The following is a 15,518-nucleotide window of genomic DNA, read 5'->3' on the forward strand; positions in this document are numbered from 1 at the left end:
AATGACTATCACTTGTTAGTAAAGGAGAAGTTATTTTATTAGCTAATTAGTATTTGAACCTACGAAATTACATTCGTCTTAAATTTGTATAAGTATGTTTTTGCTTTTTATTTTCTTGAATAAGCATTAGATTTTTTCTCTGTGTACATGAGTTTTGAGTGTTCCTTAAATTCTTTCTAATAATATATGTTTTGCCTGTAAAAAAAAAAAAATTACTATTAAAAAAGTGGGTATATTTGTTTTTTCATTATCATGTCACCAAACATACATTTGATCATAAACAACAATTTCTTCTTTGGGGCATAATTGACTCTGGAATATGTTTTTTTTTTTTTTTTTCAATTGAAAGTGGAACAAATGTATATAGGATACTAAATCAAAAAAAGTTTGAGGCTAATGACAAAAGAAAATAGTTATAAAAAATGGTTGCACTACAAATTCTTGTGGTATTGATTTTGTGTTGTCATATGCTTTGAACTAATTTCCAAATTTTTAAAATAAATGATAATCGTACAAAAGATTTGTATAATTTATATTACAACTTAAACATTTAGGAAAAGAGAAAAAAGAAAACAATAGTTATTAAGATAAAATGTTAATTTTAATTTAATAACATCAACTATACATGTATATGTAGAAGAAGGATTTTTTAAAATTAATATAAATCTAAAAATTTTTACATTTAATTTAAATATTTTATTTAACTTATATTTAACCTGTTATAATTTATTACTCGCTTTTAGATGTGATTTAAATAAAAACTTAAATTAAATATAAATATTTTTAGGCTTATATCAATATAAGAAATTTTATCCCGTATATAAATTATATTAATTTTATTCAGGTGTAACAAGTATCTTATTTATTGAATATATGAAATCTTATCTCAGGCACTATATCCATCAACGTATCCTAATTGATATTTGAACAATTGATTTTAGATATTTGAACAATTTAGGACAATTATCGACAATCAAATTTCTAACCATGATTTTCATTAAAAAAAAAAGTCCATAATATCATGCGGGTAAAATATTAACTCGTCAAAAAATAGTTTTAATTTGTTAAATGAATGACACACAAATAGAAATTGATCAAGACTACCATTACATACAATAAGTTACCATCACATTGCACAAAAAGATACCGCAAAAATATTATATCTTAAGAGAACACTATATCTTTTTTATTGATAATTAATTTCTAAAAGCTAAAAACTGCATCAAGTACCCTTTTCAACAATTAACCTTTAAAAATTACGAATCTTTTTATTTTATATTTCATTAAATAACTTGTTTAACTTATTGACAAAATCAATAAACTACAAACTTTTTACTTCTAACCTAAAACATGCATCCCAAAAACCAAAGGGATTACTCTTCTCTTCTCACCGAGACATCAGTGAACCGGGCAGTGTGACGTGCCCTACACACTTCCACACGTAACTCATAATTGACGTCACTATTCATCTTTCTCTTCTCTCCTTATCATTCATCAATTTTAATTGACCATATATGTGCAACATTTATTTACGAGTTTATGCAAAACTCTACTACATAAATTACTCTATTTTGTAAAAATTAATAAGTTAAAAATATTATATTAATTTTTTCAGACGCAAAATTTTATTAATTTATTTAAAGTAAAGTTATTTATTCAATTAAATAACTTATACAAACACTAATCTCTTTTTGTCTCTTTTTTCCCAAGGGTTGGAAGATGAGAGACATCTTTTTATACGCTTACCAGATAATAAATAATTTAATGATTTTACTATTAACAAATATCATATTAACTAAACTCAGGTAATTCCCATGAAATTCTCAAGGTTTATTTCCAATAAAATCTAGCAAGCCATGGTAAGAAGGGAAAAAGTTAACTACTATTATTTTTTAATTAAAATTAAAATCTTATCTTGATAATATATATTAACTTTTATTTCATAAATAACACAAATAAAATTTTAATTTTAGTTAAAGAATAAAACTTAATGTAATTACAATATTGCACCAAGAATTTTCTTGCGCTAGCAATAGGAGAAATTACGCTCGACGGGTTATTATCCCAGAAACCACAAGTGTTATCTTGCGAACCATGCGCAGATCCATGACATAAATAATGAACTGTAATTCCATTCAAGGTGGTGTTGTATAATTATTTGGCCGATTTCTATTTTTATATTTAACATTTGAAACTGAGGTTAAGGGGGAAAAGAAAGAAGGGGGGTAAAGGGAGAAAAAAAAATCTGTACAAATATATAGGTTGCCAAAATTCCATAGATCCATACTAGGCAGATCTCAAGCTGGAGAGGGTGCCGGTGAACAGTGCAAAAGAGTTGCATTTTGAAGTAACAAAATCTCCTCCGTCCCACTTAATTCAGCTCTCAATGCTTATTTTCAGTATGGAATATCCGAATGACGACAAAAGGTCATCACAACCCTTGACAAAGTCATACCAGAAGCTTTGTCTAGCAAACTCACTCCCAAGCCCATGCAGCTCAGTTGCAAAGTCGAAGGATCCATTAAGTTTATCAGAGTCAGATATTCATGTCTAATGTCTTATCTACCCATCACCATTTGAATCCTCAGAAGCTTTCATTGCTTCAGCAATCATAAGAGCAACCATAGCCTTGTGAATTGCTACATCCGCTCTATAAAACAATCTCTGAGCTCTCTCTCTTTTCAATTTCGCCATGTTACGCGCATGCTCAGCGGCACACGAGGCATCGCGCGTTCTAAACTCATCAAGGTTGGGACCATCTAATTGTTCAGTACCGTGTCTTGGTGGACCATCCCACAGGTACTGCCGGTGACCTGACAAGTCATAATAGCCCATATTCCACCTACCATCCCCATTTCTCTTTCCTGACCGTGAAACTCTCTGCTGACTATAGGAAGACGTTGGCGAATCATTATGAAACACAGATGAGCCAAATTTCCTTGACTTGCTTCTGTTATATTTGGGGACATGATTTCTATCATAACTGTTGTTGTTTATAGAATAGTATCCCATGCTGCCACCATCCCGTGGTGAGAATGCAGGGGAGGTCTGAGGCAATGGGGAATCATACACAGAATCATAATTATGCCCTGGGTATGCAAACTTCTCGTCACCATATGCCAGTCCATTAAGTCTTCTTCCTGAGTTCACGACAGTCAAATGTAAGAAGTTCATAATTTGTTCAAAAAATGTTATAAATCAGGCTATTAAATCAAATACTCACCAAAAGGGTGGAATCCATCCTGTTCATATAAAATACTGCTTGAATGCCCTGAGACTGAAATTTTCTTTTGTGATCGTTGTTTTGATCCCTTGTTCGGTACTTCCAAACCCCTTGGTTTCAAACAGAAAGCAAACATGGCCGGCTTCTCCAAAGTCACAATCTTGTTCAGGCAACCATTAGAAACAGGAATATTATTCTTGGTCATGGCTACTTCCCACTCTCTCAATTCATGTTGATATCTTTCCCATAGAGGTGGCTGAACAGAACATAAAAGATTAGAGGTAAAAGTCCAATCAAATAATAACCAATTCTAAATATCAGCTGCCTAAAAGAAAACAGACAATCTTGAAAAGAAATAAAAGGAAAATCACACAACATACTTTAAGCCAATCAATTGCAAAATCACACCCATAATTGTTATATACAAACAGATTACAGGACAACAGATAATGATTGGAACCGGATCATCTGGTAATAATAATATTTCATTGCAAATGATTTTCTAGAATTGGAGACAGCTACTTTTATGAGTTGAATAAATCTCAATCAGTAGGCAGAAATCTAGATAAGAGGCATGCATGGTTTTCACTTAGCAACAAATGTTGTGCAAGACTTAGCAACAGCTCAAAACACTTAGAATTATATTTGGCGGGCCTTCAAAATTGCTGATTGTTAGGTGTAACCAAGCTAAATAAGTAAATCTGTAAATATCTATCCTCTGCCACAATATTAACTCACTCCCCTCCCCCCTTCCCAAATATCTGTATAAAAAGATAGTATATCGTTTTATATGTCATTGAACACAGTACCAGGATAAGTGACATTCCTAAACTTGAATGACAATATCATGAATTAGATGGCTTATTTAGACAGTACCTGCAAATGCCGTATTAAAGGCATTTCCTTCTTCTGCCTTTTCTTCTGCCAATGTTCATAAATGATTTTGGTAACACAGAAGGGCCCAACATCAACTGTTAGTTCCTCTATTTCAGAAGGTGTAAACTGATCACGCTGCTGAGCATATGCAGCCTTCTCAAACATGTCCATTGCCTTCTCAAACACCTCATCTGAGATCCCATTCAAGCAATCATTGTCCTTTACAGAATTTCGCATAGTCAAAATCCACTGTTCATCATCGCTATCCATGTCATACAGGACATGCAACGGATTCAAAGCCATCCCTACATCTGTTTCAACTTGTTGGAAATACTTAGAGCTCCGAACAAAAGTAGCTTCAGATTCATTATCATAATTTTCTTCTATCAAGACAACACCAGGAATGGGTATATTTTTAACTGAAGCAGCACGGATGTTCTGGTTGTAGCATTCCTCATGCATCTCCTTGAAAACAGCCCACTGGCTCCGATCAGGAAATTCTAAGATCCAATCCTTCCCTCCTTTCCACATCATAGCATGAGTGTAACGATTTGTTGATCCAGTCTGCAGAAACTGATGTGCTTTGTAAGTATACCTGGTAATTCCTGCAAGTTTTATAGAGAGTTTCCACTCATTATGGTCAAACAGTTCTAGTACAACTCTGGCACCAGATTCTCTCCACCCCTTATCACCATGGGTAATCAACACATTTGCATCACAAGATAAGGACTCCAAGTTCTTTTCAGGACCCCTAGCAACATCCAATAACTTCTTCTCATTAGCCTTTCTGATTCGCTTGTGAGGCAACCCTCTCTGTCTCGGATAATGGCTTCTCTGCTTTGAATTATAATCATACCCAGCAAAAGGCACTGAATAAGATACTTGTGTTCGTGGCTTCTTAGGTCCATTGCCAAAACCGTTGTGAAGGGAATCAGCCTTCACATCAGACCACCCATGTGACTGGGATCCAAATGATGAGGAATTACTTCTATTCCGATGCCAAGAACTTCTAGGAGCAGTTGGATTTGGGCTGCGAATGACACCTCCATTTGTATTCCAAGAAAAATCTGAAGTGTGTTGAGCATCATGCAGATCACCATCACCAGGTTTCTCAAATTGATCAGCTGAAGGAATTTGGACACTTAGATCAGACAGGAAAGAATGGGAACCATCATCTTCTTTAATCTTATGGGTTAAAGAATTTGAAGGAAAAGAGTGGTCAGAATGATGTGATTGCCACTCCGGCAACTGAACAGAGCCAGGCCTCTCAAAACCGTTGGATCCAGAAATTTCATCAGCACTAAGATCATTATTCTGGTAATTTTGAGAAATAATTCGACCTTCACAATTAGATGGACCAATTAACAAATCTGACTCAGCACAAGCCAATCCATCACACACAGCATCCATCGAAAAATCCATCATATTTTTCTTCACATTAACCTCTCCATTCCTGTTAGAGTAATCATCAATGCTAGAGCAGTCATCTGTCATCAGACCAGAGTCTTCCTGATCATCTACTAGTGCATTATCACAAAAGCTTATATGAGCTACTGACTTTTCCATCAGCAACTTAAGATGCAAACTAAGAAAAAATGTAGGTGCAGCAGCAAAAGAAAGTGAAAACAGGGGAACCTTCCTCTTGCCAGCATCAGAAGGCTGACTAGTATCAACCTTAGAAAATTCTCTGGAAACACCCATAATATTAATCCCCGGCCTAATCCTCTTCTGCATGACCTGTTCCTGCAAAGTCGCAAAATTTGACACACACACACACACACACACACAAAAAAAAAAAAAAAAAAAAAAAAAAAAAAAAAAACACAAATCACCTTGAAATTCGCAGGAAGCTTTGACACGATACAAAATTTAAATATAGCAATACATTCATGAGATGAGGTGAATGATATGGAGTTACCAATCAGGAAACAGAAAAATCGGAGAAAGTACCTTGACTAAGGGATTGCCACTGATGGAAGTAATTGGACACTCACTGGACTGATTTTGAAGTGCCTGGATGTTATCATATGTGCATTCAGAGAGATGGAGCTGCTTACTGATTAAGCAATGTCTCTTAACCTTTGAGTCTAAGTACATCCATTTTGAATTTTTCACTCTGGAGAAATTGTAAAATGCAAATACAAGAGGTTTCTTAATGCCATAAATACTTGAAAACCTGAATCTGATAGATGTAAAGGGCAACTGGAAGTCAATATACTTCCCCTGGTCACCAGGTTGATGAAATATCCTAAGGATACAAAAGACAAGGGCTGCAGCCAGCTTCAAGCAGCCTTCAAATAATAGGAACCTTAGCCCAACCACATTATCAACAAAAAGCATCTCCAAATGAATTGTTGGCCACAAGGTCGTAACTGTACCATATTGAAGTAGCAGAACGGCATGGAGCAACCACAAATTCTCTGATTTAAATGAGTCATTCAGCACCAACTGAATTGGATAGTTTAAGTCAAACTTGAACGCCGCTGACTCCATGTCCAAAAAAATTTTAGATACTCCTGCGTTGTATGTGAAGAACAATGGCCCCTCTGTCTCAACCCTCCCATCATTTGATTCTTTTACATCCACAAGCCCACCAACCACATGATTGGAGGAAATAGAACAAGATGCACTTATGTTAACATGTTTATCTTCACAAATATGATGTGATGTTGAAGTTGGCTTGCGAAACCGCCTTCTAAAATAGACAATAGGCTGTTTGTCATCTTTAGGGCGATTGGAGCTTTGCAATGGGGACTTCTTCCCAAAGTCATCACCTAATTGATATTGTGATACAGAATCTCTGGAAGGGCTACTTTTACCCTCCCTCAGGGAACTCTCAGCTAAGCATCCCTGTACTTTTACAGGTTCATCACATGACAATGATGAAGTTGTACTTGGAAGTGTAACAGAAGTTTTTTGTTTCTTAGCAGCATGAAAAGCAGATGATTTAAACCGATGAGAAGATCGAGCCAACCAGGAGATTATAGGTTCTGTGTCCATACAGCTCTCACTGCAGTGATCATCCTCAGTAATCACATCTCCTATTTGCCTTTCTTTCCTCGATGAGCTCCCTCTTTTATGATCAGAACTTCTATTTTTCCTTACTGCTCTTTTCCCCCCTGCTTTTCCAGGAACTTCACTTGGAAGTAACAAGAGTTTGAACCTCTCAGTTTGAAGATTAATCCATTCTTCTTCTCGATCATCATATTTGATATGATGACACTTTGTTTCTTTGTTATAATCATCGACAAGGCCATCATACCAACTTTGGTCCAAAGGCCAAAAAACCTTGATTCTCTGGTTCAGTATCCAATATTCATCTAAATCACCTAATGAAATTTCATAAAAATGTCGCCTCTTCCTGGAGTTACCCTTGTCATTGTATTGTTTCCTTGGCCTTAAGACTCTACCAGCAGTATCAACTGATGCTGATTCTGAACCTGATGGAGACTTTGACCCACAACTAACAATATTTCGACTAGAAGAGAGTAAAAAGGACAAACCATTTGATGATGGCAATGTCGGAGGCTTACTGCTTGAACAAACCCCAGCATAGTTTGGATCAAATCGCGAAGACAACATCCTTGCTGCATTCTCTTCAAGATTCTCCTCATCATCTTCCCTTGCATAATCAGATATTTTACCACCATCAACCAGAGAATTAGCGTCCTTGGTAACCCTATTTCTATCGAGAGCCAAAGCCTTTTGCTTCCTATCCTTCCTTTTTGACTTCTGTAAAGAGGAATCGCCACTATTTGCAACAGATTGAGGGTTGAAATGCTGAACTGAATTTGAATCATTACTCCTACTTTTCTTGAACTCATCAAAATCTCCCTTCTGTTTAATCTCTGAAGACTCAATCCTCCTGTCTGAATCATCACTACTCAACTTAGGTATCTGATCACCATGTCCACTTATACAACTAGGCTGCCCAGCCCGTTTTGGAACTTGACTAACATCAAATTTCTTCCGCCTCACAAAATTCCTCCTTCGTTTTGGAATGTGAAGATTGTCATCAAGACTTAATGATCCTCTAATAAGCCCAGTACTGCTACTCAATCCCTGCTTCACCTCCAACTTCTGTTCACACAGATCCTGTCTAGCAGAAACAGACCCCTTTTGACATTCTTCGTCAACAAACTTCTTGATGCCACCATCAGCATTTTCTAAGCTACTAAGAGACACTTCCTTTCTAGTTTTCTTTTTCTTGTTCCTTTTTTCATCACCACCCCTAGGATGACTACCTTTCCTCTTTAAGTTCTTCTTTGGAGTCTCTTTTGTCACTTTAGATTTATATAAACTCTTCAGATCCAAAGATCTCGATTTTTTGGGAATTGCAGCACCATGAGAGTTCTCTCCTCTATCTTCCATGTACAATAAACAGAACAGACCAAAATTCTCCAATGTTCACATTCCATCATACATGTCTGTACGCTTTATCCCAGATCTGTAACACCAATAAAATGAAAAAATTACAAATAATCCCTCAATCAAACCAAAAACCAAGATCACGCCCATTTTCCCCATGCATTAGGCTAATTGCACTAAACAACACCACACAGATCAGCCACGAAATTATGACAAAATCACATACCTCAGCAGACACCACACGAAACAGCCGATTTCGCCCCAAAACACGACGATCTCAATCACGATCACGAATCATGAATTAGGGTTTGAATCTCATCTCTGCGATTTAAAACCCTAATGTAATCGTCAATTTAGAAAGTAATTTCACCGATAAGCTCGATTTCCCTAATTTTCCTTGTTCTCTTTTCAAAACCGCGAGAGACGCAAGAGAACTAGGGTTTCTTTCGGTTTGCCGAGTGAGTAAGGGTTTTTAGATTGAAAAATAGTACCAAAATTACAAATGGGATAGGAAAAATAGCTCGAAGACACGAAACGTTGATCTGATTCGACACGTGGCATTGTACGGTGAATTTATTGCGCGGGTAATGATCCTGTGCGCGAGGTCCACAATTAGCAAGGCGCGAATAAATTCTTCTGAAGACGCGATGATGATATGGATGGCTACGATTGAATACGTTATGCTACTTGGGTTTTTTTTTTGCCATATGAGGTAAATTTAAAAGTAAAATTACTGAAATTGGGTGTTAAAAAATAATTTCTCTGTATGGGATTAAAATGTCACGTGTCACGGACGACAGTTACGATGATGTGGTAACTTATCATAGTGCTCACAATGGGACCAAACTAATAAAATAATCACGTGTCGAAATGGACATTGATAGCTTGCAATTTTTCATTTACTTGAGCGAAAAAATTTTGCTTAACCAAATTTTGCTTAACCAAATTTTAGTAAAAAGTAATTTTTGCTTAAGCTAAAAAAATTTTGCTTAAACGAATTTAGAAAATACATTGTATCATCTTTTTTTTCTATATATTTTTACTTAAGGGAATTTAAATTTGCTTTAAAACTTAGGATTTAGGGATTCACTTAAGTAAAAATACATAGAAAAAAAATATTTCCTTTTACTTCAGCTTTCTCTCTTCTCCTCTCCTTCCAATCCAGTTACTTCCTTCCTCTCTCTCTTTCACTTAGTCTCTTTCTTTCCTTCCCTTCTCCATTTCTTCTTCCTTCAACTCACCCAGTCTCCTTTCTCCTCTCTCCTCTCTCCTCGTCTAGCTCTCCTCCCTTTCCCTTCACCCCATTCATCCCCCTCCCTTTCTATCATTATCTAACCATTTTTCCTTCATTCTTTTAGCCTTCTCTCTCTTTCTCTCATACTTTTACCCTCATCTCTGATCTTCCTCTCGGCTTCCCTTTCTCTCTTTTTCTTCTAGTTTTTTTGTCACTCTTTCTAAATTTGCTTAAGCAAATTTTTCTGGCTTAAGCGAAATTGGCTTAAGCAATTTTTTTAACTTAAGTCAAAATTACTTTTTACCAAAATTCGCTTAACCAAATACAGAACTGATCCGAGTCCATGTAAAATACAGTAAAAATATGGTAATAAAAAATATAAATGGAATATAGTGAAAAATAATAAATCTTGTATTTTGATGGTAGATTAAGGAATAAAAAAATTATTTGTGAAATAAATAATATTAGATGTAGTAAAAATAACATTTAATTTTGCAAAAGAGTAAATAGAATATTTTTGTTAAGATTATTGATAAAAACAACATTTACAATTATATTATAGAAAAACTAAAATATGAACAAAATATATAATAATTATAAACAATTTAAAATATTAGATTCATAAAAAAATTAATTATAAAATATAATAATAATGTCATCAAATTTATTTAAAACATTACATATTTAAAATAAACTTTATGATTTAAAAAATAAAATTATTATTAATAAGAATAATGAAATTAAGAAAATAATAAATTTATTGTTTAATATTTTTTGAGTGAGAAATCAGAAACTTTTTATTTCTTTAAAAGTTTCAAAGTACTGGTGAAAAAGGAGGCTGGAGAAAGCATTACCTACTTACAAATAGATAGGGGAGGAGAATTTACTTCCAAGGCGTTTGAAGAATTTTGTAGAAGCCAAGGCATAAGGAGACAATTGATTGCTGCCTACACTTCCCAGCAGAATGGGGTTGCTAAGAGGAAAAACATAACCATCATGAATATGGTTCAATATGGTTCGCTCAATGCTGATTGGAAGACAGGTTCCAAAAAATTTTTGGCCAAAAGCAATAAAATGGTGTCTTCATATTCTGAATAGAAGTCCCACAGCAACAGTGCAGGACAAAACCCTTGAAGAAGCATGGAGTGGAGTGAAGCCTTCTGTTGATTATTTTTTAGTATTGGTTGCCTAGCTCATGTTCATACACCAAACCAATAATGGATTAAGTTGGATGGCAAGAGTAGGCAATGTGTTCTGTTTAGAGTTAGTGATGAACCCAAGGTATACAGATTATTTGATCCAGTCAACAGAAAGATTATAATTAGCAAAGATGTAATCTTTGAGGCACAAAAGAATTGGAATTGGGAGCAAAATGAAGAAAAAAAAATCAACAAGACATTGTTGACTGGAGGAAAGATGAAGAATATGACACTGAGGAATAGCTTGAAGATGAAGTAGACAGTGAGGAGCAGAAACACGAAACAGAGATACCAAGTATTGGAACAAAATTCAGAATCGAAACTCATATTCCAGCATTTGAGATTCCAGTTGAAGGGAGGGCTAGAAGGCACAGGAGAAAACTGATTTGGCTAGTGACTGAAGATGATCTAGTGACATTTGAAGAGGCTGTTAAGAGCAAGAAGTGGAGAGATGCAATGGTAGAAGAAACGGAGGCAATAGAAAGAAATCAAACGTGAGAGTTGACTGATTTGCCAAAAGGAGCAAAGCCAATTGGAGTGAAATGGGTATTCAAAACTAAATTCAAAAAGAATGGAGAAATTGACAAATTTAAAGCAAAGTTAGTAGCAATAGGTTGTGCATAACACTATGGAGTGGACTACACAGAGGTATTTGCACCAATTGCTAAACTAGACACTATACGCATAATACTTTCAATGGCTGCACAATATGGCTGGAACATTTTTTAGTTGGATGTGAAAAGCGCATTTCTTCATGAAGAGCTCAAAGAAGAGATATATATACAACAACCAGCTGGATTTATGAAGAAGGGTACAGAAGAGAAGGTGTACAAGTTGAGAAAAGCACTGTATGGGCTCAAACAAGTACCAAGAGCCTTATACAACAAAATAGAAGCATACTTTGTGCAAAATGGCTTTGAAAGATGTTTTTGTGAACATACATTGTTTCCAAAATCAACAGAAGGAAGTAAAATTTTAATTGTGAGTCTATATGTAGACGATTTAATATACACTGAAAATGATGAGAGTATGTGTGATAATTTTAAAAGCTCCATGATGTTGAAATTTGACATGACTGATCTAGGGAGGATGAGATATTTTCTTGGAGTTGAAATTTTGCAGAATACACATGAAATTTTTATATGTCAAAGAAAGTATGCTCAGGAGGTGTTATCTTGGTTTGGCATGAAGGATTGTAATGCAGTCAAGAATCCGATTGTTCCAGGAACAAAGCTGTCTAAAAATGATGCAGGGACTAAAGTGGATGCTACTTTATTCAAACAAGTAATTGGAAGCCTTATGTACTTAACTGCAACCTAACCAAACTTGATGTATAGAGTTAGCTTAATTAGCAGATTCATGGCCAATCCTACATAAACTCACTGGTCTGCAGCCAAAAGAATTTTGAGGTACTTAAAAGGGACCACTAAATTCAGGATATTCTACAAGAAAGGGAAAAACATAAAAATAGTTGCTTATATAAACAGTGATTTTGCTAGAGACATAGACGACAGGAAGAGCACGTATAAATTTATGTTTTCATTAGGGGTTAGAGCAGTTTCATGGTCTTCCAAGAAGCAGCCTGTAGTAACATTGTCTACAACAAAAGCAGAGTACATAACCACTGCATCGTTTGCATTTCAATGTATCTAGATTAAAAGAATATTGGAGACTTTTGGTTTCAAAAAATAAAAAAATATTCTGGTTTTATGTGACAGCAATTCAGCTGTCTAAAAATCCAATATTTTATGAAAGGAGTAAACGTATTGATGTTAGATTTCATTATTTTTTAAGAGATCTTGTCAAGGATGGAAGCATCAAGATGAGTTACTGCAGCACTCAAAATCAATTGGCCAACATAATGACTAAGCCACTCAAATGGAGCATTTCTTAAAACTCAAAAGCATGTTGGGCATGATTTGAAGCATCATAAGTAAACTAAATGCTTTAGCATCTAGTTTAAGAGAAAGAATGTTAGAAGTTAAATAGCTTTGTTAGTTTCTATTTTTGTTTTCAAGTATTAAGCATTTTTAGTTTCAATAAAATTAGGTCAGTTGTTGATCCATTCTTTAGGGAGTGAGAGCTAAAATTTAGCTCATGACTTAGGAAATCACGCACGATTTATAAGGAGGTGTGACAATTTTTTTTTTATTCTCGCATTTTCTATATAAATGTAATTAATTTTTTAGTTTGAATAATACAGTCCGTACAAAAATTTAAAAATATCTTACCTAATTGTGTTCACAATATCATAGTAAGTGTTATCCGTTTTTTGGACGACACTCGTGCAACGTCATCGTAAACATTGTTCTTTACGTGGATGACAGTCATGCAAGTGACATTCTTACACAGAAAAATTATTTTTTTAACACTGTACTTTGATAAATTTTCTTAAAAATTTACTTCAATATGAAAAAAAAAAAAAAAACCTGCGACTTGGCACGAAGACTCGGAAACATTCTAGTGGTTGCACGAGGCTTGGGCGATAAGATTTATGTTCACGGCTTACTCACGAAAAAATAGAAATTGAAAATTAAATTCCATTCTATTAATTGGTTTTTTATTTAGCCTACATTTTGGTTTGGAAAGCTGAAAACTTAACAAGCTTATGCAAGTAAATTTTGAAAGTTTGACTGTGAGGATGTAATAAAGTTTATCTGGGTAAGAACAAATTTAAAAGTTTGTAACAAATATTATTATATTTATAAATATAAAAAAATTATAAATAATTTTGAAAGTTTGTAAATATTATTTTATTAATGACTTATTTAGTGAACATAAAAAATAGATAAAAATATAATAAAATAATAATAGATAGATTCTTGTATTGCTTTCTATTTTCCATTAATATACATTAAGATAATAAATTGTATTGTATTGTTTTATTTAATTTTTTTATCTCGGTTTTTTTACAAAATTTATACATTAGAAAATGTATTAAGATAAATCTGTAAAATAAGTTTATCATGCCTCACTGGTTAAATAAATATTAAAAATAAGACAATATATGAAAATTTTCCTTGCAATATTTCTCGTTTTATTAATTAAAAAACGTTAAAAATCATGAAAATAATTTAAATAATCTTACAAAAGGATTAAAAATGTGTAAAATTTTTTACTAATTAAATTAAATAGTAAAAAATGAAAATGATTTTTTTTTGGCAAAGATTTTTAATTCAAATTTGATATCCGTGTGGTCTTAGGTGGTCTAATTAGATATTTTTGTTGATCTTATTCACTTTAGTCAAATCCAACCAAAATTAGCACAAAATCTAACTAAACAAAATCATTGTAACATCAAATTATTAGAACTGTAGAGAAAAATTTTTAAATAAATAATTTAAAGATAACTTCATCTTATAAAAAAAATACACAAAAAAATGTCATGTAAAAAAAGGGGTTTCTACTTTTTACATAATTTTTGAAATTGTTACCAAATATAAAAAATTAAAAAATTTCAATGGAAACTATATGTCTTATTATACACATAGTATAAAAATGGTGTTGTTTGAATTTTATACATAAGTTGTGTAAAAATAGTTTAACTAGTGTACAAAATTAGTGCTTGAGCAAAACATAAATCTCACAATTCAAAAAAATAAAGTTTATTTGTTAAGAGTTTGAATGATCTACATATAACACACAAGTCACTCAGAGGTGATATAACTTATGCATAAAGTTAGAGATTTACACAAAATATACAAGCCACCTAATGGTATGTATGACATGAGTCACACTACGACTTATGTTTTATTTTTCAGTTTGGTGCATAAATTATATTACTCTTATACAGCTTATGTGCAAAGTTTAAATCATACCACCATTATACGAATTACAGGATTAACTTCATAAAATTTATAAAATACATTTATTTATTTTTTACAAAATGAAAATATGTCTTTACTCACTATCCCTTTGTTTCTTATACATTTTCTTCTTTACTGTTGATGCAACAACTATTAATAGTGTCAAGATACTTCATAATTTTCCACCTCAACTATTTAAAGTTACGGTTCATTGATTATATTTTTTATTTCTAAGTATTACAACTGCAGAGTAGAAAATTGAAGCGACATATCTTTGATTTTGAATGAGGTTTCTTTTTAATTTTACCTATAAATAAGACTATTTTCTGACATAAATAAACAAGACAAGATATTATACTTTATTATTGCTCAACAACTAATCATTCGTTTAGTTAACTGTCATCCAGCTCTGGAAACTTTTTTGGGGTCATAGACACATGTTCTTATCATGCTAATTTCTTATTTCTTATGAGTAAGCATTTTGTGATTTATTCGTTTAACATAAATGCATTATATTATTATTATTATTATTATTATTATTTTCATCAATTTTCTCTCTAAACATGCATCTTTCCCCTAACACTTCTTTTCGTATTTATTTATGTCTCCTCTCATATTTATTTTTACCCTTAACAATATTATCTATTTCCAATAAATATATTTTGAGTTTTTCACCAAAATATAACATGTCTTAAGTTTTTTATTTCAGATATACAAAAAAGACTTATATTTTTGTAGGTTGAGTTTTTATTTTGCACTTAAATGTTAAATTTAAATAATTTTGTTAAGTTACAAATTTTAAATTTTTACTA

The 15,518-nt window shown here is 33.1% G+C and overlaps 1 protein-coding gene across 1 annotated transcript; it reads right to left on the reverse strand.

The window, feature by feature from the left end:
* Positions 1-2,084: 2,084 nt before the first annotated feature.
* On the reverse strand, positions 2,085-8,932 carry LOC113864327. The gene is made up of 5 exons (XM_027497922.1): positions 8,694-8,932; positions 6,050-8,546; positions 4,100-5,842; positions 3,224-3,479; positions 2,085-3,140 (listed from the first exon to the last, which is right to left on the reverse strand). Exons 2-5 carry the CDS (start codon positions 8,468-8,470, stop codon positions 2,563-2,565), a joined length of 4,998 nt encoding a protein of 1,665 aa, XP_027353723.1. The 5' UTR covers positions 8,471-8,546; positions 8,694-8,932; the 3' UTR covers positions 2,085-2,562.
* Between the last annotated feature and the right edge of the window lie 6,586 nt (positions 8,933-15,518).

The sequence above is a fragment of the Abrus precatorius genome, unplaced genomic scaffold, assembly GCF_003935025.1.
Source record: "Abrus precatorius isolate BTA unplaced genomic scaffold, Abrus_2018 Scaffold4, whole genome shotgun sequence".
NCBI lineage: Eukaryota > Viridiplantae > Streptophyta > Magnoliopsida > Fabales > Fabaceae > Abrus > Abrus precatorius.

What these genes read in the sequence shown, in the direction of transcription:
- LOC113864327 (XM_027497922.1), bottom strand. Translation starts at nt 8,470, where the DNA reads ATGGAAGATAGAGGAGAGAACTCTCATGGTGCTGCAATTCCCAAAAAA. An exon ending in GTGGCAATCCCTTAGTCAAG is followed by an intron (nt 5,843 to 6,049) that starts GTACTTTCTCCG and finishes GCGACTTTGCAG; the next exon opens with GAACAGGTCATGCAGAAGAG. An exon ending in GGATGGATTCCACCCTTTTG is followed by an intron (nt 3,141 to 3,223) that starts GTGAGTATTTGA and finishes TCGTGAACTCAG; the next exon opens with GAAGAAGACTTAATGGACTG.